Source organism: Emydura macquarii, unplaced genomic scaffold (genome assembly GCF_026122565.2).
Source record: "Emydura macquarii macquarii isolate MOO-44397 ecotype Brisbane River unplaced genomic scaffold, CSIRO-AGI_Emac_v2 contig_629, whole genome shotgun sequence".
In the NCBI taxonomy this organism is placed as follows: Eukaryota; Metazoa; Chordata; order Testudines; family Chelidae; genus Emydura; species Emydura macquarii.
The window spans coordinates 3,314,514-3,339,848 of record NW_027130766.1 but is presented as its reverse complement, the minus strand read 5'-3'; the positions used below and the strand labels follow the sequence as shown (position 1 = coordinate 3,339,848).

At 59.2% G+C, this 25,335-nt stretch overlaps 2 protein-coding genes and 1 long non-coding RNA gene across 13 annotated transcripts in view; 2 read left to right on the top strand and 1 right to left on the bottom strand.

Annotated features, from left to right (window-relative positions):
• Nucleotides 1-1,038: 1,038 nt before the first annotated feature.
• Nucleotides 1,039-17,524, bottom strand: SLC25A39 (solute carrier family 25 member 39). Of its 2 annotated transcripts, XM_067541048.1 has the most exons (12): nt 17,317-17,524; nt 12,041-12,149; nt 11,800-11,859; nt 10,003-10,047; nt 8,011-8,120; nt 6,884-6,951; nt 5,592-5,716; nt 4,586-4,759; nt 3,852-3,961; nt 3,276-3,357; nt 2,844-2,924; nt 1,039-2,711 (listed from the first exon to the last, which is right to left on the bottom strand). In XM_067541048.1, the coding sequence occupies exons 2-12, from the start codon at nt 12,135-12,137 to the stop codon at nt 2,593-2,595; spliced, it is 1,071 nt and encodes a 356-aa protein (XP_067397149.1). In that variant the 5' UTR covers nt 12,138-12,149; nt 17,317-17,524; the 3' UTR covers nt 1,039-2,592. The 2 variants fall into 2 exon arrangements, with proteins under 2 accessions (XP_067397149.1, XP_067397150.1); XM_067541049.1 differs by lacking the exon at nt 10,003-10,047.
• On the top strand, nt 6,018-11,790 carry LOC137148349 (uncharacterized). Its single transcript, XR_010918508.1, has 2 exons — nt 6,018-6,333; nt 11,469-11,790. It is a non-coding gene; the product is annotated as an uncharacterized lncRNA (long non-coding RNA).
• A 3,263-nt stretch (nt 17,525-20,787) lies between the features above and the next one.
• MAPT (microtubule associated protein tau) overlaps nt 20,788-25,335 on the top strand; it is an 81,308-nt gene continuing 76,760 nt past the window's right edge. For 4 of the 10 annotated variants that reach the window (XR_010918505.1, XM_067541042.1, XM_067541040.1 and 1 more), the window contains exon 1: nt 20,794-20,916. Coding sequence is in view for 8 of the 10 variants with exons in the window: in XM_067541042.1 (XP_067397143.1) it covers nt 20,886-20,916 (31 nt within the window). In the remaining 2 variants the exon portion in view is untranslated. Of the gene's footprint in view, nt 20,917-21,639; nt 21,777-22,422; nt 22,521-23,542; nt 23,667-25,335 lie in introns of all 10 variants that reach the window. The other 6 variants (XR_010918506.1, XM_067541047.1, XM_067541041.1 and 3 more) reach the window with 6 other exon arrangements.

Below are 25,335 nucleotides of genomic sequence, written 5' to 3'. Positions count from 1 at the left end.
TGCAAACCAGACTCCTAAACAACGCCCACGTTGGGCATCTGCAGTCAGCAGCCATGGGGGGGGGGCCCTGGGACAGCCCCCGGCCTGCGTTGCAGCAGCCTGCCACGGTTCAGGTGCAGCTGCCCTCGTCCCCAGCCCTCGGGGTGCATCGCTGGGCTCCCCGCTCCTGATATTAGGACGACGGCTACTCGAGCTGCCAGGGAAAGACGTCAACCAGACCCGCCGAGCGGGCTCTGCGCCGAAGCCTGCTGCAGCCAGCGCTTGCTTGTCGGCCACCCCGCGGGGCCGTGCAGGTGCTGGCCTGCTGCCGGCATGTTCCAGCTCGGGGCCAGCGACGCCACTGCCGCAGACGGGGAGCCCCGTGCACCCTCGCGCTGCTCACAGCAGTGCTGGAAGGCAAAGCCCCGGGATGGGCTCCCTGCCGCAGCTGCCCGGGGGGAGGGTCGAGGGGCTACCGTGCTGGGGTGTTTTGGGCTCTTCTGCTTCCTGGCGCGGGTGGAAGGACATGGAGAGGCTGAGCGGCCGGGGGCACGAAGGGAGGCTGCTCTGGGAGCTGGCCGGGGCCGGCGGGGGGGGGGGGGGGGGCAGTCTCACAGCTTTGCTGCTGCCCTTTGGCTGGAGAAGGGCGCCAAGGCGAAGCAGGCAGGGAGCCAACCCTGGCCCTGGACAAGGGGCGGGGCTTGGCCTGCGGCAGGTAAATGCCCCGCCCCCTGCAAAACTAGGCAGGGGCGGGTCATTGGTTTCTTCACCCCCCCCCCCCCCCCCCGAGTGCCCAACAGCCCCCCAGCTCTGGCAATAGCCTCAGACCCCTCCTGTGGGGCGGGGGATGCAGCAGGCATGGGAGGGCGATAGCCCCCCCCCCCCCCCCCCAGAACAGGCAGGGCCGCACATGGCCTCACCACACCCAGGAGTGGGGGTGTCCTGCAGACCCCCCCCCAACAGCACTGTGTGGCTCTCCCCCCCCAGCTGGCAGCCCCTCCCCCCACCAGCTCAGACACACTCCTCATGCCCCCCACCCCCACTTGGGGTGTCTCATACAAACGCTTTCCCACGCCCCAGCTGCACTGCCTGGAGGAAGGGACGGTCCCCACGTGCCACAGGGCAGCCCCCGGGACCCAAGCCAAGCTGAGGAGGGGGCCGGGGGGCTTTGGGGGTGCTCCTCCGTGGGGTACAGGCAGGGTGCAGAGACCCCAGCAGGGAGCCCCTTTGCTAACCAGGGGCCAAGGGATTAACCAGTCACGCCCCACCCTGCACAGACCGGGCGACAGGCAGTATCGCCCACTCCCTGCCCTGTCCAGCCCCGGGCCGAGCTCTATGGCTGCTCATGGCACGAGGCGCAATCCCAGCCCCATGCCCGCGGCCCTTCGGAGCCAGGCCCCTGCCGAGCCCCAGGCGCGGAGAACAGGCAGGTGGGGAGGGGAGAGGCGGCAGGTGTACACGTCACATCGAATGTCTTTTATTGAAGGACGTCGGAGCGAATCCCCCCTCCCGGAACGAGCCAGCAGGCGTGTGCGTGTCCGACAGGCGGGAGGATGGCTACTGAGCTGGCTACTGGCCCGAGGAGAACTAATCAAGGCTGAGGGCAGGGAATCCCTGCCCCTGAGATTTCACACCTTTGTCACCAGCGAGGAGGGTGAGCCCTAGACATGCCCAGCGCGGGTTGTCCATGAGCAGCAGCAAGGTGCCTGCCTGAGCCCCCCAGCCCGCAGACAGGACCGGGGAAGGCCTGAACGGAAGAAGCTGCAGTGCTATCTCGGGGGGCCTGGCCTGGAGTCCAGGGGCCAGCTGAACTTTGTCCTGGGGCCCAGCAGGAGGGGGGGGAGTGGAGAGGGCAGGAGGGGGGCGAGGCCCCACCTGCAGGGCAAAACCCGGCTAGCAGCAGGAAGCAGATGCTGAGACTCGGAGCAGCGAAGTCTGTTGGTCTCTGGGCCCCGGTCGCTCTAGGGCTTTGGAAGAGAAAGGCCCTGGGTCCGTGGCAGGACCCCTTCCCGTCAGTCCGTGCCGGGGAACCCCTCGGCTGGAACGCCAGGGCTGGCCCGCGGGGGCCCCTCTGCAGTCACCAGAGGCCGAGTCAGTCACTCCCCCTACAGCTTCTTTCTGCCTCATCCAGGGGCCAGCGTGGGCAGGTGCTTGGAGCAGGGCAGCCACCGCGGGCGGGAGTGCGGCCCCCCCCAGGCACAGCACAAACCATGGGTGGGGCCAGTTGGGAAGGGAGGGGGGAGGTGAAACATGGAGGCTGGTAAGCAGCACGGTGCCGCAGCCAACTGAGCTGGGCCCAGGGGCGGCAGAAGGAAACCCAGGCAGGCGGACGCAGGGAACGGAAGGTCAGAGCGCGGCGAGAAGGCACTTGGACGTTGCATGTCCCAGGAGAGGCGTGGCGGGGAAGCAGCCGGTGCCAGCAGGCAGGTCTGTTCCCAGTGGATCTCCCCAGGAGCTGAGGCACGGACCCCGCTGTCCCCCCAGGGAGGGAGGCTGGATGAAATGAACTCTCAGCACTAATCTATGCAGCGACCTCGGCCTGTCCCCGGGTCAGAGCGTGGCGAGTTCAGGTGCCGCGCTGCGGGGGCCCAGGCCCTCTCCCCGTCCCGGCTCTCACAGGCTGCTGAGCCGCCGCTCCTGGTTCAGCTTCTGGAAGAAGGTTTTGCCGAACTCGTAGGTGCTGATCATGATGGCGCAGGCTGGGGCCACCTTGATGACGCGGGGCAGGAAGCCTGCAGGAGGCAGAGAGCAGCGTTACCCGCCGGCTGGCCCGGCTCAGTCTCCCCGGCCCGGGCCGTCGCTCCCCGCCCCCCATCAGCGCCCGCGCCTCGCCCTACAGCCGGCCCGGCAGCCGTTCCAGTTACCTGCGAAGAGCCCACGGGTGCCCGACTCCGCTCGGATCCTTCTCAGCAGCAGCCAGGTGGAGGAGGACTTGGAGGCAGCCACTGCACGGCAAAGGCAAATCGGAGTTAGAGGGGACGGGGCGGCTGCCCTGAGACCCGGCCCTCACCCTAGCAAGGGCTCTGCCCCGCCTGGAGCCACTGCTTCCCCCCCGGGGGTGAGCAGCCAGGGGTCCGCTCAAAAGCAGCCTCCGCTCGCTCCCCGCCCGCCGGCCTGCAGACACAGGGAGCCGAGTCACAGCTCCCCGGCTGGGCAGCTTGGACGTGGAGTGGAAGCAGCCAGCCCCCAGCTGGGTGGTCCAGACAGATTCGCTGCTGGAACCGAGGCCTGATTCCCACCCCTGGAGCCGCTCAGAGCCGCAGGTTCCCACTGCGCCCCCCCCATGAGCCTCTCACCTCGGAGCGACTCCCGGTCCCCCAGCTCGATCTGCCGCTGGGTCTTCACCACGTCGAAGGGCAGGGTCAGCACAGCAGCTACCTGGAGGAAGGGGAGAAGCTGCCCATCACTGCCAAGCCCCAGCTGGGGACCCTGGTGCCTCCCCGGACACTGCTTCTCCCTCCTGCCAGGAGAGGCTGAACGTCAGCTCCGACCCACCCGCCCAGCTCTCAGCCCTCTGCCCGAGGCAGGTGAGACTCTCCGCCCGGGAAGGTACAAACACCTAGCGGTTCCCTGCCTGCGCGGCTCCCAGCGCATCCCCCAACCCCACACTGGACAGCCCTCGTTCTGGGGCAGGAGCGGGCGAAGGCCCATAGCGCACCACGCTGGCCCAGACCTCTGTGTCTGACCCCCAGCCCTTCAGGGAGGGGAGCAGCTGACGGCCAAATAAACTAAACCACCAGGAAACCCTTTTGATTCCCAGCAGGGTTCTTCCCCCCACCCCCTTAGAGTCCCTAAGTTTTGGGGGCTGAGGGAACCTAACAGTCCCTTCGAACCCAGATCCCACAGGGCGGAAGAGACGCTCCCATACTCACAGTCCCAGAGATGGCCCCAGCTGTGAAGCTGACCATGAAAGTGGCTTCGTCAAGCCGGGATTGGTCGCAAAGCCACTCCTTCGCCAGCTCGTAGTTAAACCAGTAGAGCGCTGAGAGAGAGAGAGACGGGTGCTTGGGGTCAGAGGCGGCAGCAGAGCCGCTCCTGGGGCCCCGCCATTAACGCGGGTGGAAGGTGCTGGCGTCACAGACCTGGAGACTGACCTTCTCTATTTATTAGCCACAGAGAGAGACAGCAAAAGGCAAACATCCCCCTGCCCTGCCCTGCCCGGGAATGACCCAGGGGAGAGGAAAGGTGGCAGTGGCAATCTCCAGGCCTGTCAGTCCCCCGAGAGGCTGCTTTTCCTGGCGCGAAGGGCCCTGGAACCGGGCTGAGACCCACCCAACCGGTTTCACAGCTCAGGGGCGGGGACTGGGTCTGAAAATCCTTCAATCTGGAGTCATCACTGCCTGGTAAAAACCTTTGCCCTGGACGAAGCAGGAAGAGATGCAGAGAAGGGATAGAGACGTCTGCCCGCCAGCTCCTGCTGCAGGCGGCCCCCTGCTACCAGCAGGACACCGAGCGCTCTCTGCAGATGGCGAGAAGGGAATTCTTCTCCTGGGCCAAACCTTTCCACTACGCAACGGCCCCAGCCCCCGGCGTGGGGGGGACGGGACACCTGCCCCAGTGCGGCCCACGCCCCCCAGGTTATGCACCTCTTCTCTGTGTGGTGTACCTGAGAAAGGAACGTCCCGTAGCACCGTGGGTCCCCAGCCCCTCCAGAGGGACAGCCAACCGTCCTGGGCCACGGAGGACTGGATGCAGACACGCAGCTCGCGGTAGCTCAACTGGCGGGACTGCATCTTGGTCCGGATGAGTTCCAAGGGGCTGATCACCGTCACCGCGCCCACTGGGGGAGGGAGTCAGAACACAGCTACACACAGGTGTGATACCAACGCACAACGACGGAGCAGCTGGGGGGCAAGGCTGGGCTCTCCGTTGTGCAAACAGGGCAGTCTCCTGCAATTCCTGGAGTGCTGAGAGCACATGGTGCAGGAGTCCAGGGGGCCGGTCCCGGCACTGGCCCAGAGAGCTCAGCTTTGGCAGAAGCTGTCTGCTGGGATCACTTCTTGTTCACAGCACATTACACCTGGGACAATCGTCTAAGGCTCATCCTAGTAGGAGGATCTCGTTGTGCTCCAGAGGGAGAGGAAATCATACAGTGTCACCAGCCCCTCTGGACAGCAGGGTGTCAGAATCAGCATTCCCACGGCAGGCAGATGGGGACATGGAAGCCGAGGGAGGCGCACTGCTGGGCGCCAGGTCCCCCAGGGAGCCAGCGACAGAGCTGGGAATTGAACTCAGGAGTGCACGAGCCACTAACGCACACTCCCCAGGGACTCCAAGATTCCAAGGCCAGAAGGGATCATCTGGGTGTGATCATCCTGTCTGACTCCCTGAATAAGCCAGGCCATAGGACTTCCCTGACAGAATTCCTAGAGCTGAGCTTTTAGGGAAAAAAACCCTCTGATCTTGATTTAAAAATAGCTAGGGATGGAGACTCCACCCCCCCCTCCCCCGGGTCAACCGTTACATGGTGTACGACCCTCCCTGTCAAAAACCGAGGCGGTGGCTGTCCCATGGGAATGATTCGTTCCTCCTGGGCTCCGGGCCAGAGGAGCAGGTCACGGGATGGGGAAGGCCGCCAGGTATATGGACCCTGAACCCAGAGTGCTACTCACGCCTGGCGATGGCACCAGCCACCAGGGGGATATGGACCCCTTGGTTCCCCATCCGGGTGCGCAGATAATCCCGCAGCTGATCGTAGCTGGTGAAGTAGATGACAGTGGCAGGCACGGCCATCACCCTGCCAAGGAGAGGGGGCCGTTAGCATCTTGCTCCAGGCATAATCCCCCCCCCACCAACCACTCATGTCCCAGCTGGGATTTGATGTTGCCTCTCCCATTCTCCTGTCAAGCAACAGGGGACGCACATCCCCCAGAGCGACACCGGGGCGGCGCTGTTTGTGTGTAAAGGCACCACACGCGCAGAGGAACCCGTCAAAACGCCGCAGACGCACAGCTCCGCCAGGGGCAGGTGAAGGGTGCTGTCTGGGGGAGTGTCACCGGGTACCTGGCCCCTTTAAGAGGCAGTGGGCGAGACCGATGCACCTGAGACTAATTACCCGCTGCCCAGCTGGGCTTAAGGGAAGGCACCTGGGCCTTATAAAGAGGAGACGGCAGCAGAGGGAGGTTTCTTCACAGCCCAGCTGAGATAAGAGTGCTGCTCCAGGGAGCAGGACCCTCCTGCCGCAGGCCCTGAGTAGCCGGGGGAGGGCAAAGCGTGCAGCAGAGAGGTTCCCTTGCTGACGTCTCAGAGCCGGAGAAGGCTGAAGATGGCTAAGCTCTGGCTGGGAGCGGCTGGTTGGAGAAGCGTGGGCCAGGACAGACGAGCTCCAGGACGGGCTGAAGACACCAGAGCCGGGTACGAGCGCTTGTCTTGGGGCGAGGGACTGTTTTGGGCCGGTGATGATGGTTTTGAATTGTTTGTTAAGCCAGCCCCAGGTGGGGGGTGGCGTTCGCCACGAGAAAGCCTCTGGAGTTTATTAAGGTGCCTGAGGGGAAACTGAGGTAGGCCTCTGCAGAGCCATGCTTGGCCAGCAGGGGGTGACGGGGGGGCAGGCACACTCTTGTACAGAGCAGGAGTGGAAAACGAGGGGAGGGGCTCTGGGAAGTGTCCTCAGTCCAGCTTGGAAGTGATAATCCAGGATTGTGGGTGCATGCAGGCCAGTCACCAATATCTCCTCCCCGCTGCCTGCACAGGCAGACACCCCCCCCCACGCCCCCAAGTCTGCTGGGTCCAGGCCAGGAGCTGCTGGTGGCACCAATGCCCCAGACGCAGGAGTCCTGCAGCAAGCCTGGGAGCGCACGGCCAGCTGGCACCGCAGGCAGGGGAGCCGTAGGTGAGTGGAGGGGGGAGCTGGCGCGTGGGGGGCTGGGAGAGGAAGGGGTTGTGATGCTCAGCTCAGACTCACAGGGTGGGTGGCAAGCCGCTCCACAGAGACCGAATGCCCTCGTAGCGTGTGATCTTCACAAAGGCGTCCTGCAAGGAAGAGGCGTGCATGGGGGGCGGGGGAGGCTTTCCAATGCTGGGGGCCGCCCTGTGGGCTGAAAGGGCAGCGAGAAACCCACCCCAGAGCCTGGCCAGGGGCTGCTTCTTTCCCTCCCTCCCTCCCTCCCAAGAGCAGCAGATACCCGGAGGTCAGCCCCAAAGACGGCACGGATTATCTGAGCCTGGGCACGCCCCATGGCTGTGGCTGGACCCCAAAATCTAGTCCAGCCTAGCCCAATCACAGGGTGACTAGCCCCTCGGGGGGGGGGGGGGGGGGCAAGGACAGCTGCCTGGTTACCTGCTGCCCAAGCGGACTGACGGGAAGGCAGCTGAGCTTACTAAAGGGGGGTCGGCAGTAGGGGATGGAAGGCTACCCAGGGAGATTCCTCAACCCAGGGCGGGTGTGGGTGCCGCTAGAGGGGCTGCAGAGAGCAGGAGACCCTGGGTAACCAGGGCAGGGCCGGGAGAGGGCTGAGCTCTGGCTAGGAAGGGCTGGGAAGCTCCAGAACTGGCTGAGGATGTCCGAGCTGAGCACGAACGTTTGTGTCGTGGTGATGGACTCTGTTTTGGATCCTGGAGGATTGTTTGGAACCATTTGTGTGATTAAAGCAGCCCCAGGCGGGGGTAGCGTTAGCCAGGAGAAAGCCAGTGTGGAGTTTATTAAGGAGCCCTGAGATAAGGGGAAACTGAGTCAGGCCTCTGCAGAGCCACCCTCGCCCAGTAGGGGCGCTACAGGACAGGCACACCCCTTTAGATGCCCCTCTTGCAAATTAACCCTCTCCCCTCCACAGAGCTAGAGCCACCTAGGGGTGGGGTTGGTGTAACCCCCCAAAACACAGGTGCACCTTGTCCCCTCTCCTCCCCCTGCCCCTACCTCCAGTTACCCTCCAAGCAGCCCAACGGGTCCCAGACAAGGGTGCCCAAACTGCCGCCCGCAGCCTGGCCATCCAGCCCCAGGCCTGACCCTGCACGGGCTCTGGCTGCTGGAGCCGGCTGGTATCCCCCCCCTCCCGCCCCCACCCTGCCAAGGGCCCAGCAGAAGAGCCTCACCAGGGTGCCGGTGAAATGGGTGGGGGTCTTGTACCAGGCGGTGCAGCTGTTCCCGTTCTGGCACACGTACAGGTGGTCCATGAGCCCATTGCAGTAGAGGAAGCATTTCCCTGCGGGAGGGGGCAGGGGAGATATGGGGGGGGGGGGGTTAAACTCATGCCCTGCCCAGCCCTCTTCAGGCTTTTCCCTCCCACCCTTGAGCCCCCTCCCTGCTCCAGGCTCTGCCCTCTCCTCCTGCCTGGACCCACAGCAGCAGGGGGGCAGGGCTGTACCCCTCAGGGCCCTGCCAGCTCCTCCCGCTCCCCCCAGAACTCTATCGTCCGACCCCCAGGGGATTCTGGCCCGGCTCTCCCGAAGGGCAGCCAGCAAGGAGCATGGGGGCAGCTGCGGAGAGAGCCGTGGGGAGAGCTGGGACGGAGCAGCCACAGAATTAAAGGTCACTGGACAAGTTGGGGGGGGACACACACACACACAGACAGACAGACAGCAGGGGGGACAGGCCATTGTTAGCCCAGGACACAGGCGTGTTCACAGGGAGACAGGCAGGGACCTGGCCTTTCTGCCTCGCTGCCTTTATTCTGCATGACGGGACTGGGGCGAGTCCTGGGAAACCGTCAGACTCCATCACGCTCTCCTCACCCCTGCAATGGGCTCGCCCTGAAGCCGTCCTGCCCCGTCAGCCTGCACTAACAGCCGGCGCTGGCAGGCCGCCACCTGCCCACCCGACATGAGTCCGCGCCAGCCCTGGCGCCCTGAGGGACTGGAGGGGGTTGCCTGGCTCTCTTCCCTCCCTATGAATCCCAGAGCCCAGGATCCCAGTCTCAGATCCCATCCAGGTCCCTTGCCAAGTCCGGTGGTGACCCAGATACAGCAGCCCCCTGGCCTGCAGAGACAGTCACCCCAGGGATGGAGCTCGGAGCAAGCGTGTGTGCATGCATGTGTGCACGCCTGCAGATGCCTTCCTGCCAAGGAGTAAGGGGAGCCCAGCGGGGGGGGAGAGGCAGAAGTGGGCAGGGGAGCCTTGTTTGGGAAGCTGCCAGCTGGGCAGAGGAAAGGCAGGGTGGGGGTCAAGGCAGCCAACCGGTCTAGAGCCCCCCCATCACCAAAGCAGCAGCACAGCCAGCAGCAGCTTCCTTCCCCCCCCCCCACTACAGAGCAGGCCATGCTTTCTGCCCAGGGCATGGACCGGCAGGATCCAAGCAGGCTTCAGGGCAGCCAGAGGGGAGGACAAACGAGAGGACAGACAGAACGAGGACAGATGCCCACATGCAGGGGGAACCCGCTAGTATTTAACCCCACCCGGGGCCTGGGCTAGCCAGCTTCCAGCACGTGGATCCGACAGAGCCCCAGTAACCCTGCGGGGGGACTGCTCCCCGCATTCTCTCCCAGGCCGCTTGGGGAGGGGCTGCTGTGAGGAGGCTGGATGTGCCCAAGGGGCCCCTCCCATTGCTGGTGTCCCTGCCCCACACAGCTATGCCAGGAGGGAGGGGGTTACAGAATGGGTCAGGGGCTGGAGGGGGGGAGAAGATCAGCCCTGAATGAAGGAGGGAGAGGAGTAAAATCCAGAGGCCTCCAACATGGCCAGGACTTGGCAAGCCAAGAACTCCCAGCCCGTCTCCAGCGTGGGGTGTATCGTCCCCCAGACCCAACCTGTCTGATGCCAAACAAGCTGCAGGGTCAGTTTTGCAATTGCCTCCACCCGCAGGAGGCACAGAGGTGAGGGGACTTGCCCAAGGCCACGTAACGAGGCAGTGGCAGCGCTGGGAACACAACCCAGGCTGGCGGCTCCCAGTCCCCCTGCTCTAACCACTAGACAGCACCCGGCCCTCAACTGACTCAGAGCTGGAGAATCCCTTGCAGGAGGGGTGGAAGGACGATGGCGTGGGGTGAGCAAGGCTGCCCCTCTAGGGGGAACAGGTTCACCCTGCAGGGACTGGAGCTGTTGCGTGTTAGCAGCAAGCGGGCGAAAGGCCAATACCCCACGATACTCACATTTGTGCTGGTGAACGCTCCAGGGGACAGACTCTACTGACAACACTGAAACACACAACAGGACACACTTAGCGACAGGCAGGCAGGCGCTGGGCAGGGGGGGGAAATGACACGCTCTCTGCTGGCAGCTGCCCAGCTCCCAGGGGCTGGGTGGGTGGGTGTTAGCAGTGCGTGGTCGGGGGAAGGCAGGGACCCCCGCTGCCCCAGAGAACGGGGATGTGGGTGCTGTTCTGGGTAAGCCACGCAGATTTGGAAAGGTGGAGGCTGCAGGCTTGAGGTGGGATGAGTTCTGAGGATGCTCTGCCCCACCCCCCAACGTGAGTCCCTTCCACCTCCCCCAGCAGGAAGGCATCTCTTAACATCTGCTCAATAGGCCCCCCCAAGCCATTGCCAAGATCTACTCAGCAGCACGACTCTGGCAGTCCCGTCACCTGCATCCAGCTCCGTACGGCTCCCAAGGGACCCTTTTCCACATGAATAGCCCCTCGCCTCTCGAGTCTCTTCCACGGGAGACTTCCAAAGTGCTTCACAAAGTGACTTTCTGCCCCCCCTTTGTATAGGGAAGAGGCACAGGGAGGGACAGTGACTCCCAGAGGGTAGCAAGGGGAAGGGAACCCAGGAGTCCTGACCCTCCGCCACCTGCTCTCATCAGCCCAGAAACCCCTCTGCTGCCCAGGCTGGCCGTGGGACACAGGCGGTGCAGCTGGCCCAGGCCTGGCTCGCTATTTAAGGAGAACCTGGAGGCCAGGGGGTGGGAGCGGAATTAAACTCCTGCCGAGGCTTGAAAGGGCCTGGCTGCGGCGGGAAACGTCAGAGCGGGTTAGTTCAAGCTGGGTGTGAGTAATGCAGGGCAGCCCTGCAGCCTGCGCCAGCCAGGGCCGTGCTCCCACCTGTCAGGCAGCATCACCGCCTGCAAGGGAGGGAAGGGCCAGAAGGCGGGAGCCCCATTTCCTGCCTTCAGTCACTGGCTCTGGGGAGATTTCAGAGGCCGTTACCTGTCCCAGGCACCCCACCAACCCACCCACTCCAGGGCCATACAGGACACCTGAGCCCAGTTCCCCCAGACCCACTGGCTCCCAGGCCCTATAGGACACAAACCCATTGCCCCCTCTCCTCTAGGGCCACAGTAGACATGAGCCCATTCCCCCCCCTCCCAGCAGCAGGATGCTCGTCGGCCCCAGGGGTGGTACAATAGTGGGGTGCTGCTTGCGGGAACGCTGAGCCCGCTCAAGCCAGCAGCCCAGGTTCAGCGGAGGGGGGCATGCCAGGAAAGGGCCTCCTGGAAAGGGCCTAGGAAAAAAGTGCCCAGCTGGGGGAAGGGCTCCGGAGCTAAGGGGGATGCAGCCGCAGGGTACCACGCCAGACCCCCTCTGCTAAACCCGTGTCCCCATCAGGGTCCCTCTGCTTGAGGGGCACCAATGCCAGCTGACCCTGGCAACACATCTGCATTGGTCTGCTGCCCACAGACTGTCCCTGCCTGGAGGGAGGCGCCAGATGTCCCCAGTTCAGTAGCGGCCCTCAGCAAAGACCCAGGGTCCCAGAACCGGAGAAGCCCTTTGTTAGCCAAGCCCAGGCTGTGTCTCACAGCTCTCCTCGCCTTGCCGCCCCCCGGGGGCCTGTGTGACATAGCTGCTGAGGGAACGGAGATTGCCATGGCGCCAAACGAAGCCAGGGGAGAGAAACAAGCCGGTGGCGGAGCTGCGGCGCGGTGCTGCAGAGGGAGCAGGCGCGGGGACGACCCTCTTGCCTCCAGCTGCCAAGAGGGGGGCAAGATTTCTGTCCTGGGCAACGAGTTACCTTTGGAGAAGGGAGTCCTCTGCGCCTGCAGCCGGATCTTCACCACATCCAGGGGTGTGACTGAAACAGCAAGAGCCTACTTAGAGATGGGGCTAGAGGGTCTTAGTGAAGGGGTGACACAGAGCTTTGTAAATGAATCCGCAAATACACCTCCGTGACCTTGCACACGCCCACCCAGCCTGTGTCCCCCACCCCCCGCCCCACTTGCCAGCCCCTCTCCTTGCTCAGCCTGACCCCTTACCGAAGAGAGATGTGAAGAGGGCCCCGGTCCCAGATGCCAGCATCTGCTGCAGGGGGGTGATCCCCCGCCCGGGGCTCCCTGTCGTGTTCTCAGCCATCACGCTGCTCGCCTGCAACACACAAACGGGGCCGCGACGCCGTTACAGGCACCGGCCTTCATCCCAGAAGCCTCCAGCTGGAGCCAGCGGCTCCCTGGGCGCATTGGCCGGGACAGCCCCCCGGGAGAGGGCGTTTCAGAGCTGACTGGTTACCAGCCGCCCGAGAGGCGAATACCAGTTCAAGGGGGCGTCGAAACCAGGCTCTGCCCGTTACCTGGCCGGAAAGGTGCCAACATCCCTGCCGTCAAACCCCAAGAGCCTGCTTGCCAGCCTGCAGCTGCCTCGGCACTATCCCCACCCCCTCGCTGGCAGTGTTATCCCTGCACGGCAGAAGGGGTGGAGTTCCTTCTCGCATGGGCCGCTTATACAACTGCCTGCCTGCTTGGGGGCGGGGGACCGGGTGCAGTGCTGATAAAATCCTGCTGGTAGGACAGCTGCAGCCGGCCCTGGCTCGGTCCGAGGCAATGAAGCTAAGAAGCCAGTATTAGGAGCTACCGCTGGGGGACAACAGAGCCAAGTGCACCGAGCTGTCCCCTTCCCCGAAAAGTGCTGCAGCCCTGGGAGAAGGAGCTGCCCCCCTGTCCTAATGCACGGTGCAAGCTGCACACAGCGCAGGAAGGAGGGGCTCGGTGCAAAGTCAACCCAGGAAGTTAACAGGTGGGGAGAAGCCAGGCCCAGGAGCCCTCCTGCTGTCCCAGAGAACGGATCACATGGGCTTCGTCCACCTAATCCAAACAGCTGATTCCCTCCAGCCCCAGGCCTGCCCTGCTAGGGAGGAGTTTTTTTTCCAGACTTGTGCACACTAGCAGGAATCACTGCGAACGCCAAAGCCCTCGGCAGCCATTAATTCACCTTTCCACTGGCCCCACACCTGGCTAGGCACCAGCCCCCTGCTTCTCCAAAGCGAGAGCGTGAAGCCTGGCGGGGGAGGAAATGCCTAACGCCATAGAGGAAGCCAGGAATGGAAGCCAGGAGTCCGAACTTGCAGGCCTGCGCTCTGAGCACGTTTCTCTCTCCCGGCAGGTTAGTATCTAGCCCCGGGTAGCCACCACAAGCTCCGAAACACACAGCGTGGATTCGGCCAGCGCCTTCAGATTCCAAACTTCCACTGCCCTCCGAGGGGAAAATACCCTGGGGTGAAGCGAACCTGAACTTTCCTTCTCAAGTCATTTCCTGTAGCTTCCACCCCTTTTCGTAGGGCTCCTTCGTTCCAGTTCCTTGTGTTTTCCTTTTGGATGCTCTACCCACGTGGAGTTCGCAGCCTGCTGAGCAGGGCCACGCCACGTATAACCCAAACATTCCCCTTCCTGGGGTTTGGTTTTACTGGTAACTCAAATCATGATTCCAGAACATAAATCTCTGCCTACCTTTGGCTGTTCCTAGGGCTTCCCTATAGGGGATCTCTCCCATCCTGGGCCTTACTGCCCTCGGCCTGAGAGAGAGGACACACTACCACCTCTCTTGTGCTCCTAGAGCATGTGTACATTAGGGAACTATAGAAAGAAATTCCCATTGGTGGGACCCTTGGTACAGACAAGGAGGTGGCGGCTTCCAGCATTTTTACTGTCACTTCATTTAAAGCAGATGAACAGAGGGTGGGGCCAGGGGAGAATTTCTTAGCATGGTTGGAGCCTCATCTGCACCAGCAGGACATAGCAGATGTGACCTTACCATGGCTCCGTGATAATTACACTGCACTCTTGCATAGGGTTCAAACATTTGGTAAGAGAATTCCAGAGAGGAGCCCTCAATCCCTAAATAAGGTCCAGTGTCGGTGGTCTTGTTACAGACACTGTGCACACGGCAAGAGTCCCGCATAGCTCCTCGCCCCCTAGATGTGTAGGATTAAAGAAAGTCATGTCCTAGAACCTCAGCTCACATGCGATAATACCCTAGAGTCTCAACACAGTGCTTGGAATGAAAGGCCGCTCATCTTCCAATGACTGGAGCACAGGGGCTTTTGTGCCCCCGCTCCCATCCCCACCACCCTAACACCTCATGCAAGCAGAAGACAAATCCCAGGTTGTGCAACACCTGAACTGCTTAATCACCTGCTATTTATATATGCCACAGCACCCATCACTCATGTAACAAGGGAGCAGGCCAGGAGACAAGGCCAGAATAGAGAGAGGCTTCCCCACCTGGTGGTCCTGATCCCTTGGAAATCCAGCCCTTACACCGCTTGCCTTGGGCCTATATAATCAGTCCTTACTCTCATAAAGCCTCCCGCTTCCCTCCCCCTGAGGTCTGACCTGCTGCCTTTTACAGTGGCCTTAACTCAGGAAAAGGTACCGCTAAGGCACATGACCAAGGCCAGCTGTTTAATATTGAATGGCACTGATGTGTCTGTAAAAGCTGAGGCAAAATTCAGTGCAAACAGTGACATGGCCGGGCACCTTAGAGCTGAGATTTAAAAGGCAGGGGATTCCACTGAGGGGGCCAGAAAAATCCCCATACAGATGGCCCCTTCTTCCTCATCTCCGCTCCCTGCGCATCAGTGACTCAGACCTGTGGATGTTACTGACTCACAAACAAGGTCTCGCTCCCATGGGTCCTGTAGGAGCCAGTCCAGCTACAGTGCGGGGACCAGGGTCTTATTCATTATCAGCCAAGTGCCCACTGCAGGATCTGAATCATCCGCAAGGGAAGTCAGAGACAGGAAGAGACCAGCTGGATTCTCAGATCCGGGGCATCGCCGAAGAGAACCAAACAGGGAGACCCAGACTAACGGTCTTCATGGAGTGGCTCTCAAATGGAGCGCCACCGACTACTACCAGCTGGTCCAGGACATCTCTCCTGGGGCAATAAGTGAAATAAGGCAGCCCCATTGTCCTACATAGCTTCACCGGCACCTCCGTGTTCAACCAGAGCTCCCCTGGGCTATGCATGTTTGTCTCTAGTAGCGCCCATGAGGTGCTAGGTGCTTCCCACGGTGACACAGGGCTCATCACAGGACAGCCAAGGCCCAGGGTAAAGCAGAACTACACGTAAGCAAAGCGGCTGCTGTGGAGATCTTAACGGTGGGATTTGCTGCCTTTTGTGCATTTCGGGCCAGACACGAAGCCTGTTAAATCACTGGGCTCCTCTGGGTTTTGGATCAGGAACTTCAAACCTCAGCCTCTGTGTGGGCAGCAAAGTGGGTTTAAAAAAAAAGGGGGGCGGGGGGCAATTTTATTTAAAAAGAAAACCAAAACGGTGTTGGTGCAGGGGTGCTTCCCAGCAATCCTTGGCTCGTGGAGGAGGCCCCGTGTTCACCCTGGCCTAGCCCCAATTCCAGAGGGGTCAGAAAGATTCATCTCAAGCTTTACTTGCTTCTGCTTAAACAACAGGGCTTTGGCGCACCCGTGTCCTGTGGACACCCATGTGTGTGTCACTGGGGCTATGTCTACATGAGGAGCTCCTCACTGTGCCGGCCAAGCGCTCCTGCTGCGGACACGGCTATACGGCCGAAGCGGTGCTTTGTCCTGGTCGAGTAAAACCAACCCCCAGGAGTGAAACGAGGAGTAAAAGGGGAGCTTTGCTGGTAAAGCGGCATCCACGGGAGGATTCAGCTACCGCACAGCTGTGTTGGTCAGGAGTCAACCCGCCTCACATCCCCGACCAACTCAGCCACGCTAGCAGAAGTGTAGACGTAGCCTCGAGACCCTCCATGCCTCCCTGTGTGCACTGCTAAGGCACTGGACTCCTCAGGCAAGCTTCCCCACGACATCCAGGGAAAGCTTGTCTTTTGGACGGGGAGTTCTCTGGGGCAGAGGCCGCCATGGCTCAGGGGCCAGCACCGGCATTAGAGGCATTTCTGTTACAGCAGCGCCTACAGACCTACCAGCTCAGCGCCTCCCTGCCACGGGCACGGAAGGAACATATCGTAAATGACCGTCCTTGCTGCCGAGAGCTGGGGGCACTACTATAATATATTAATAATAACAGACTGAACTTTGAAATCCAGCTACGCTGAACTCTCAGAGCACAAGCAGTAACCAGAGAACATCAAATGCTTACTCCGAAGTCAGCATATCTCAGATCAAGGAGCAAATTTGTCCCCTTATCTCCACGTGGGAACCCCGTGATGCCACATACCCACCCACCCCACCTGGACTGGCTTCTCTCCTGTGGTCCAGCGTCAACGCGTCTGCTCCTGGACCCCAGCTCCCCACACTACTTTATCGGACTCCTCTCTCGGGGGCGAGGAGACAATCCAACTGGCTCCTTGCTGCAGGACTGGACCCCGCTGTACCCCCCATCCCCGCTGCACCACCACCACCTCCCCTGCTCCCAGCTCCCCACTCCTGGCCCCCAGCATCCATCCTAGCCGCTGTATCTCCCTCCCCTGCCATGGATCCTCTCCTGGGGTCCCCTCACCCCGCACTGTCCCCGGCTCAGAGCCCCGGTATCACCTCCCCTCCTGGGCCCTAAGAGCCGGTCTCCCCTTTCCTGGCCCCCAGCTCCCCAGGCTAACGGAGCCCCCCACCCCTGCCCCCCCCGTGTCAGCTCCTCACCTGGGGTCTGGGCGCTGAAACATCCCCCCCCCCCCCCGCCAGGGGCTGGGCACGGCGCTGCTGCAGTTCGCTGCAGTCCCAGCTCCGCCGGTGCATAAACAAGTCGATCAGCCGCGGGAACCGGGCCAAGCAGCGGGCAGCGGAGCCCGCACCGGCCGGGACAGCCCAGGAGCCGCACCGGCCCGCCCGGCACGAGGGCCCGGGCCTGCCCCGCCACCCTCGGCGCTCAGCACCCTCTGCAGACGGGAACGAATTAGCTCCTTCCCCTCCCCCCGCGCTCCGTCACCCCTTCAGCAGCCGATAGGGGAAACTGAGGCACGGCGCGGGGACGTGGCTCAGCCCAGCTCACACCGGGAGGCAAGGCCGGAGCCAGCAAGTGGAGCCAGGCGTCCTGGCCCCCCCAGTAACCCCCCCCCCCCGCTTCCCTCTGTCTGCGTGTGTGAATTTACCCCTCCCCCCCAGCACGGCTCAGCTCCCCGGACACACCAGCCCCCCCCCTCGCTCCAACCCCCCCACCCGCTCCTGGGGTCCCCCCCTCCCCACCCCGGGGGGTTACCCCCGCCTCCTGTCCCCCCCCGAAGGTCCTCCCCCGCTACTGTGCCCCCCCCGTCCCAGCCCTGGGGGTTACCCTCCCCCCCTGCCCCACGGGTGTCCCCCCCGCCGGTTATCCCCCCGCCACTGACCGGCCCATTCCAGCCACGCGTGATTTTTTTTTTTCATCCGCCGACGAATATTGAGAGGCCGGCGCCTGCGCCTTTAAGGAGGCCCATCGGCCGGCCCGAGGAGATCCGGGGGCCCGGGCCGGGGTTCGCCGCCCCCGCGGGGTGGCTGGGTCGGGCTGGGCCGCAGCAGGCTCGGCGCTTCCGCCCCGGACGGTCTCCGCGCGGCGGTCGGTCGGTCGGTCGGACAGCGCGGGAAGGGGCGGGGCCAAGCCCAGCGTGGCCGGGGGAGGGGCTTACACACGCCTCCCCCTCCCCCCACCGGCCTGGGTGTGCAAAAACAGTGGCGCTGAGAGTGCCAGAGATAGCAGTGTACACATTTCCAGGTGTGCAAATAGAGCGGGGGCATACACGCTTTCGTGCACCAATACCGCTGAGTGTTCCAGAGACGGGGGCTTACACGCCTACACCTCTGCCACTGAGACAGCAGGGCTTACACACTCACACTGCGGTGTGTTCCAGAGGCAGAGATTTACACAAACCCTGCAGAGTGTGCAGAGACAGCGGGGCTTACACACACCCACACACCCTGCTGAGTGTGCAGAGACAGCGGGGCTTACACACACCCACACACCCCGCTGCGTGTGCAGAGACAGCGGGGCTTACACACACCCACACACCCTGCTGCGTGTGCAGAGACAGCAGGGCTTACACACACCCGCACACCACACAGCGGGGCTTACACACATCCACACACCCCGCTGAGTGTGTCAGAGACAGAGAGGGTTTACACCCTGGCCCACACGTCACAGCGATCTTTCTGTCCCTGCTCCCGCCCACACCCTGTTGAGAAAGGGGTTTACACACGTATGTCCCCTCTCCCACACCTATATCACAGAGTGTGATGGGGACAGGTTCACCATATGCCACTGAGTCTGCCGGGAGGAGAGGAATTCACAAAGTAAACCACTGCAGGGGCATGGCCAGGAGGCAGGGCACAGCCTGGAACACTGACAGCTGTGTTGTTTCACTTCTTTCCTAGGTGCCAGCAGCTGTGTGGTCCCTGCTGGGCTCTTTGCTCATCCCTTGTGAACAATGTTCCACACCTTACAAGGAAACAAAGAAAGCAAGCCCTGGTGGCCAGGTTCTCCGTGTTTGAGGGTTCAGTTCCCAACTAAGACCCCGGGCGGGGGTCTGATTTTATTTTCCAGTGCGTGGTCTCCACCCCAGTTGGGAATCAGGGACGACAAGCCATAGTGCGGTCTGACAGCAGGGTTCCAGAGGAGCACGCTGGAGATTGCGGGTTCACATTTCACCCAAAGGGCTTGCAGATTTAGTACACACCTTGTGCTGACTGCTCTGAATCTCACCAGGAAGCCCAGAAGACGAGCCCCAGTGTCTGTGGTTGTCCTGGAAGCCAGGTCCCAGGCTAGGTGGTGAAAGTTACGATTCAGAATCCCATCGAGTTGCCAGCATCCGGCTGAGTTCTTTGCTGTTCTCTTACAATTAGCGCTCAAAACCTCAAAAGGAGGCATAGAAACAAAACCAAAGTGTCCTGGGCGTCTTGGCAGCGGGGACCCAGTTAGGAGGGGGCCTGAGGCTTAGGATGCAGGATGTTCAGGGATGGTGTTCTAGGAAGTTGAGTCACAAGGATTTTAAATTCTGGGGGACTGGATTGCCAGGGTGTAAAGAACCCTGTGGTGCTAATGTTTGGAATTCCAAGGGATTACCCCAGCTGGGGGTTTAATTGCTATGGGAGTGGGGTGTCAGGGAAAGCTCCCAGTAGTGGTGTGTTGTGGCAGGGGTGCTGGAACCAGTGCGGCTAGCACCCACACAATGGAAATGTTGCAGGGGCCCTGCCCTGGTGTAAACCTGCACAGGCCCGGGGTGTGTGGAGTGGAGATGAGAGCGGAAGATGGAGTGACTGCTGTGGGTCCTGGGAGCAGGGCAGGGAGCAGGACCCAGAGGGGATGGAATGGGCCTCGGGACAGGCAGGAACCCCCAAGATGCTCCTTCCCAGCCTGGAGCTGCATGCTCCCCCGCTGAGTCTCAGGTTCCCCCCCTCTCTCCCCCTCCTATCCCTCCACTCACACCCCCATTCACAGGGTGCTTCTGCCCCCTGGGTGGGGTAGGCTGTCCGGAGGTGGTGTTCCTCCAAGATGGGGTTCTAGTATGAGGGGGCTGCAAGTGGAAATAGATTCTAGTCTAGGGTGACCAGATGGCAAGTGTGAAAAATCAGGACAGAGAATAGGGGGTAATACCCACCTATATAGCACAAAGCCCTGAATATCGGGACTGTCCCTATAAAATCGGGACATCTGGTCACCCTATTCTAGTCTCTGCTCCTCTGTTGACTACTGTTCATATCTCTGTAGAGGTCGCATTACCATTAAGGCCTCACATCCCAACCCCAGGAGGGAGACAGGTCCCATTTTACAAATAAAATAACTGAGAGGCTGCACGAGGTCACTTCTGGCTGGTTCCTCATTTGACGGCACCAAGTCTTGTCCACTCAGTTCCACGGCCTTTCTGAATGAGCATGCCACACCTCTGGGCTCGACACTCCCGTTAGTCCCCACTGTCCTAACCACTGCGTCGTACTTTGGGCCTCTCTTAAGGTACTGTGCGGCCCTTGGCATGATTACGATTGATGACATGATTTGTATTGGAAAACCCGGTATTCAGACATGCATCGGGATGTTGTGTTCATACTTGTTTTATTTTGATTAATGGGAATTGTCCCCTCAGAGCAGGGTGCAGCACTTCATTGTTTTGAGGGATACTTGAAAATAACGTGTGGAGGAGAACGCCAGTACGGCCAGAGAGGGGAAGACCCTGCTGCACAGATCCAGTGCACAGATCTCAACAGAATACATTGACCATTGAGGAGGTAAGCCTCAGCCCTGAAGGAGCAAGACTAGCACTTACAGAGGGCCTGCATGTCTGAGCACTGCTAACAAGCTACTGAGCATATTTTTCCTTATAGTTGAGGACTATGTCAGTTAATCCAGGGTGTCTGATGCTTTCCTTTATGGCCTCCCTGCTTAGCTTCTCCCCTCTTCAAAGAGAGGGTCGTCTGATTGTTAAAGCACTGAGTGGGCTGCGTCTGATCCTTAGAGCAGCTGTGGGGAAATGGGGGTTCTTACTATAGGTGCTGTTCTCAGCTCTGGATTGTAGTTTGCCCGACGTGGCAAGTTATTGTGGGGGGATAAGTCAGTGCATAATAAGGAGCTAAACTTTTGGTGTGTTAGGGCTGTGGTATGGACCCTCCCCTTTTCCTGCAGGCTAGCAGAGGGGCATTCTCCGCTGTCAGGGTGCAGAAAGGAGACTAGGAATCTGCTCCTCACACACCTGTGTCTCCTGGCTGTAAAGCAGGCAGTGAGTGGCAGCCAGCTGAGGCTTTTTAAAAACAAACAGCAGAGCATGCTGGGAAAGTAGAGGCACCTGGTGCCCTTAAAATACAGACTGCCCTTGGAGGGTAGCTGAAAATGAGATGGGGGAAGGTTGGCTAGGACAATGAAGTGAACAAGGACATTAAGGCTAGAAGATGTTCATGGTTTTGGTATTTGTGAGCTGCTACTGCTGTATTGAGGATGCTCCTTAGCATGTGTGTTGCTTTTCACTGTGGGTGCATGTCAGTTATGTTTATGTCTCCCAGGCTCATACATTTCTTGGTTTGAAGGAAAATTCCTTTTGCTTTTCTTCTTCTTTATTCTACTGCATCCATTGAAGTGCTGCTTGGATCATGCCCCAGTGTGGCCTAGGTACTAATGCAGGAGGGGAGTGGCAATTAGGACTCCTGGGTTCCTTTCCTGGTTCTGGGAGTAGTCTGTGATGTAATAATTGGAATGAGGGAAACTGAGGCCCTGAGAAATGTTGCCCCATACAACATAAGCAATGGTTTGGTCTTGTTGATCTTGACTGTGAGTATAAACCCCATCCAAGGGGACTTTCTGGGAATCCTTTCCTACTCTAGGCACAGAGCTTCTGTAAGAACCTCCTCAATCTGCCTAATTTAGGTAGGGAACTGCATCCCCTATTTCACACAGGTGCTTTGGAGCTTTTCTCTTTCTCCAGACAGTCTTGCTTTCCAAGGGCTCAGCATTTCCTACTCCATTCACAGAATCTAGGCTTCTGGCCCCCAGAGTTGGGTTCATAGAAACTCACTCCTTCTGGTCAATGGCCTGGTCTAGAGAGATGTGGACTAGGGGCCTTTTCCCTTCTCTCTGTATCTTCCCCCATGTGTAGGTAACTATGGAGCAGCTGCCTGTGTTCTCCTGGTGCTTGTGGGGTGCCTGACTCCTACAAAGGGCTTTGCTGAGACTGTTGCTCTGTCTGGATATGCAGATTGTAGCTGCCGTTGGTAATTTTGACGGGATCAGCAAGTTCCAGAGGTTTGGAGCTATCTCTGCGCTGGAGGTCCCGGGAATGAGAGGGCTGGGTGCCTTGGAGGTCTGAAGTGTTGTGACTGGCTGGGATTGGAGGTGAGCTCTCTCTGCTCTACAAAATCCCCAGGTGCTAGCTTCCCAGGAGTTAGTCTGGAGGGTTTCTATGGAGGGGGAAGTGGAAACGTTCACTGGTCCCTCAGTCTCCTGCTGCTTTTTTTGGCGTTGGGTCTAAGCTTTCAGCCCCTTCCTGGGGAGACTGGGAACCTAATGTGCTCCAGGCAGTCTTGTTGAGGAGGTGGTGGGTAAGAGATCCACTCACACTCCATCCTCTGAGTGGCATCCTTGGCAGTCTCAAGTCTAAGGACCACCCTTTATCCATGGAGCGGGATATCTTTGTGCTGTGTCCTCCTGAGATGCTCCCCACAGCTGCCTGAGTTGGGCAGGGGTCCCTCTGTGAACTACATCCCCCATCTCCCGTTCTCAAGCTTAAAGTTAGGATCATGTGGGACCTGGTGGGGGGTGGCAAGTGTCTTGGTCACAGATGGGTGGGGAATGGAGGACTACATGCCCCTATCTATTGCCAAGGGTTCATGCTTGCTGCATCTAGCCAATGTACCTTCCCCTACCTTGGGGGAGCCCTTTTTAAGGAGGTGGGGAAGAAAGGCCATTCTTTGTGATCCATTCAGCCATTAGTTTGTCAGCTCAGGCTGTGAGGGAGGGGGTATCTAATGCTGACTATCAGCCTGCAGGTGTGAGAATGCTTCCTCTGGGAAGTGGAGTGAGATGGCATCAGATGGGAATGACTCTCTCCAAGATCACGCTGGAACTGGTATCTTAGAGGTGAAAAGTCCTGTATCCTATTTCCTGACCTAGCCAGGCCCCTTGAGTCTTGGCATTGCAGCCCCAGCTGGGATTCTACTCTGTATGTGTCCATGTGTCCCCCTCTAGGGAAGGGGCTGAACAGATTGTCAGGGCTGTTTCCTTTCTGACTGGAGAAGGAAAAACAAACCAAATGAACCCCTAAGATTAGTTCTGAACTTGCGATCTCAAGGTACATGCCTCAGGTCCCCTCAAAAACGCTCCCACTTCATGTGATGCACATTCCAGAGAGCAGGAAAACACCCCAGGTTGGAGTTGGCTTATTCTGGGCTCTGTTCCTTAGTTAGAAAATGTAGCCATGTCTTGGCCACATGACCCCTTGCTAGCAAATAAACCCTCCAGGACTCCTTGAGAGGGGTCTGTGAATCCAGGCCACCCAGCCTACCTTTAGCCTTGATAAGAAGTGAGGACAAAAGAGAACTTTAGTTTCTCTTCCTATTAGATGCTAACTTCCTCAACACACACTATCTGCACCCCAACATTCTTTGCACCTGACACCATATATTACCTGCTGTCTTGCCACTTAACACATTCCAGGACACAGTTTGTATGTAACATAAAGATGCATTGTGCTATTGTCATTCACTGGGTGTGGACATTGTATCTCTAGCACTAGTGAGGCAAATTAATCTCCATTGTCATAGCTTCACTGGAGTCCGGGATAAATCTGGCACAGAGTAACTCTGAGGTGGCAGATGGTGCGCACGTTTCTGTAGAAAGTGAAGGGCTGGCAAGAAGCTGATTTGACATCCAATTCAGAGCTGCATTATTTAGTGAGGACAGCAGATGGTGCTCAAAACCATTTTAAAATCAGGCTTGATATACAGCAGCTTCTTCACTGCAAAACCCACCCCTAGGTAGTAGTACTGTGTTATGGGCTTGCTTGGTTTATTTAAGAGCCAGGTTTAATTCCTCTCCCTAGGACTTGTGTACACTAAGAAAGTACCTAATTTCCTTGTTTACAAAGTGTATCTTCCTGTCAGCAATTTCTACTGCAAGCAGGAAACCGACCTCCAAGATGCCAAAAATCTGCTACCACTTGGGCAAGAGGCAACAACACCAAGCCAGAGGATTCGTCAGGCTGGCACTGAAAAAAGTTGTTACAAGGTAAGCATGAGCAGTGTGGGGCTTTGTTTCTTTTTAATTAATCTCATTTTGGTAAGTGGTGCTCACCTGTTTGAATCCTGGAGAATGAAGTCCTCTGTCTAGCCACAAAACAGGTAGCTCCATGCAGACTTCCTCTATAGTGCCCTTTGGCTGGGAGAGACCACGCCTCTAGGGATGAGAAGGCCCTGTCAGTCACTGGCCTCCCTGTGGAGGCTGTCAACAAAGGGGACAACTCTGTCCAGCTGTGATGGACAGGTCTCAAACCCAAAAATCACCAACAGAAATTGGATAGAACAGCAGTGAGAAGAACTGTCAGATGCTACCGAGCAGGGTAAATGAAAATCAATGGGATTTTGCATAGTGTCCAAACTCCTAATGTGTTTACTTTGCCCTTCTATAGCACCTTCCCTAAGATGGTCTTTTTTTTTTTTGTACTTCAATTAAATAGCCCTCAGAACACCCTTGTGTGGCAGGAAGATATTATCCTCATTGTATACATGGGGAAACTGAAGCACAGAGGCCAACAGACTTGCCCAAGTTCTCTCAGCAATGGCCAAGCCTGGAAACATGTAAGTCCCAACCCTGTGCTGCTTCCTCTAGGTATACAAGTACTGGATGCACTGAAGAGCACGATGCAACAGATGACTTACAAGTATAATATTTATTTAAAAAAAAAAAACAAGCCACATTGGTCCTTCTGTTATCAAATGGCAGGCTCAATATCAATCTCGACAGTGCCCCTTCCACACTTTTTTAGAAAAAGGTAATATTGTGTTAGAAGTAAGGTCTTGTCTCCGTTCAATAAGCAGGTAAGACAGAATGCAAGGGTACGACCTGGTCTCTGGTGGACAACAGGTTAATTCCAACTCAACTGCTATCCTCTCCTTGTACAGGTGCTTAGGAAAAGAGTGATAAATTGGCATTTCTTGTTATAATGATCCCTTGAGGAAAAGACCTTGCTGATTTCCAGCTGGGCAATCCCTTTAGTGTCAGTGGGGTTTCTAGAGGCGTAATGCAGGGCAGAATTCGTCTTTGTTCCATTTGCCTGTCTCTGCAAATGGAATGTAAATTGATTTTTGTTGGTGCAGGAAAGCTGTGTCTGGGCTGCAAATGTGTCTGCTCCGTTCCAACCTGCTGGACACGAAGCCCTGTTAACTTCTTCTACAGAGGGATTTTGAATTTTTGTGCATCGCGCTTCAGAACTGGTACTGGGGACAGTTTGCACAGCGTGAAACCCAGCCTGGTTCTGCCCGCTTAGGGCAGGTTTAGATAAATGCTGGCATTCCAACCATTGCTAGTTCCGTTGGAGCTGCACCCAGCCGTCAGTGGGGGTGTGTGGGGGAGGGGAGGCGGAGAACGGGCGGGGTCTCCCTGCCCCGTTGGGTAACACTGGGCCTGCAGAGCGAAGCAGCGCCGGGCCGCTCCCTGAGGCCCCGCCCCCTCCCAGACTCTCCGCCCCGCCCAGCGTGGGGCGCGTCTTCGCGCGCTCGCTCTCCACCAACATTCTCTTCCCTCAAAGGACCAGGACGCCGAGCGCGGCCTCCCGCCTGCGCCTCTGAGCTGGAGTGGGGGGGAGGAGCTCGAGAGACGACGTTGTACGCTTGCGCGCTGGGGCTCCCGCGGGCGGCGCCTGGGCGCATGCGCCTCTCCGGCTGGTGGGCGGGGGCGG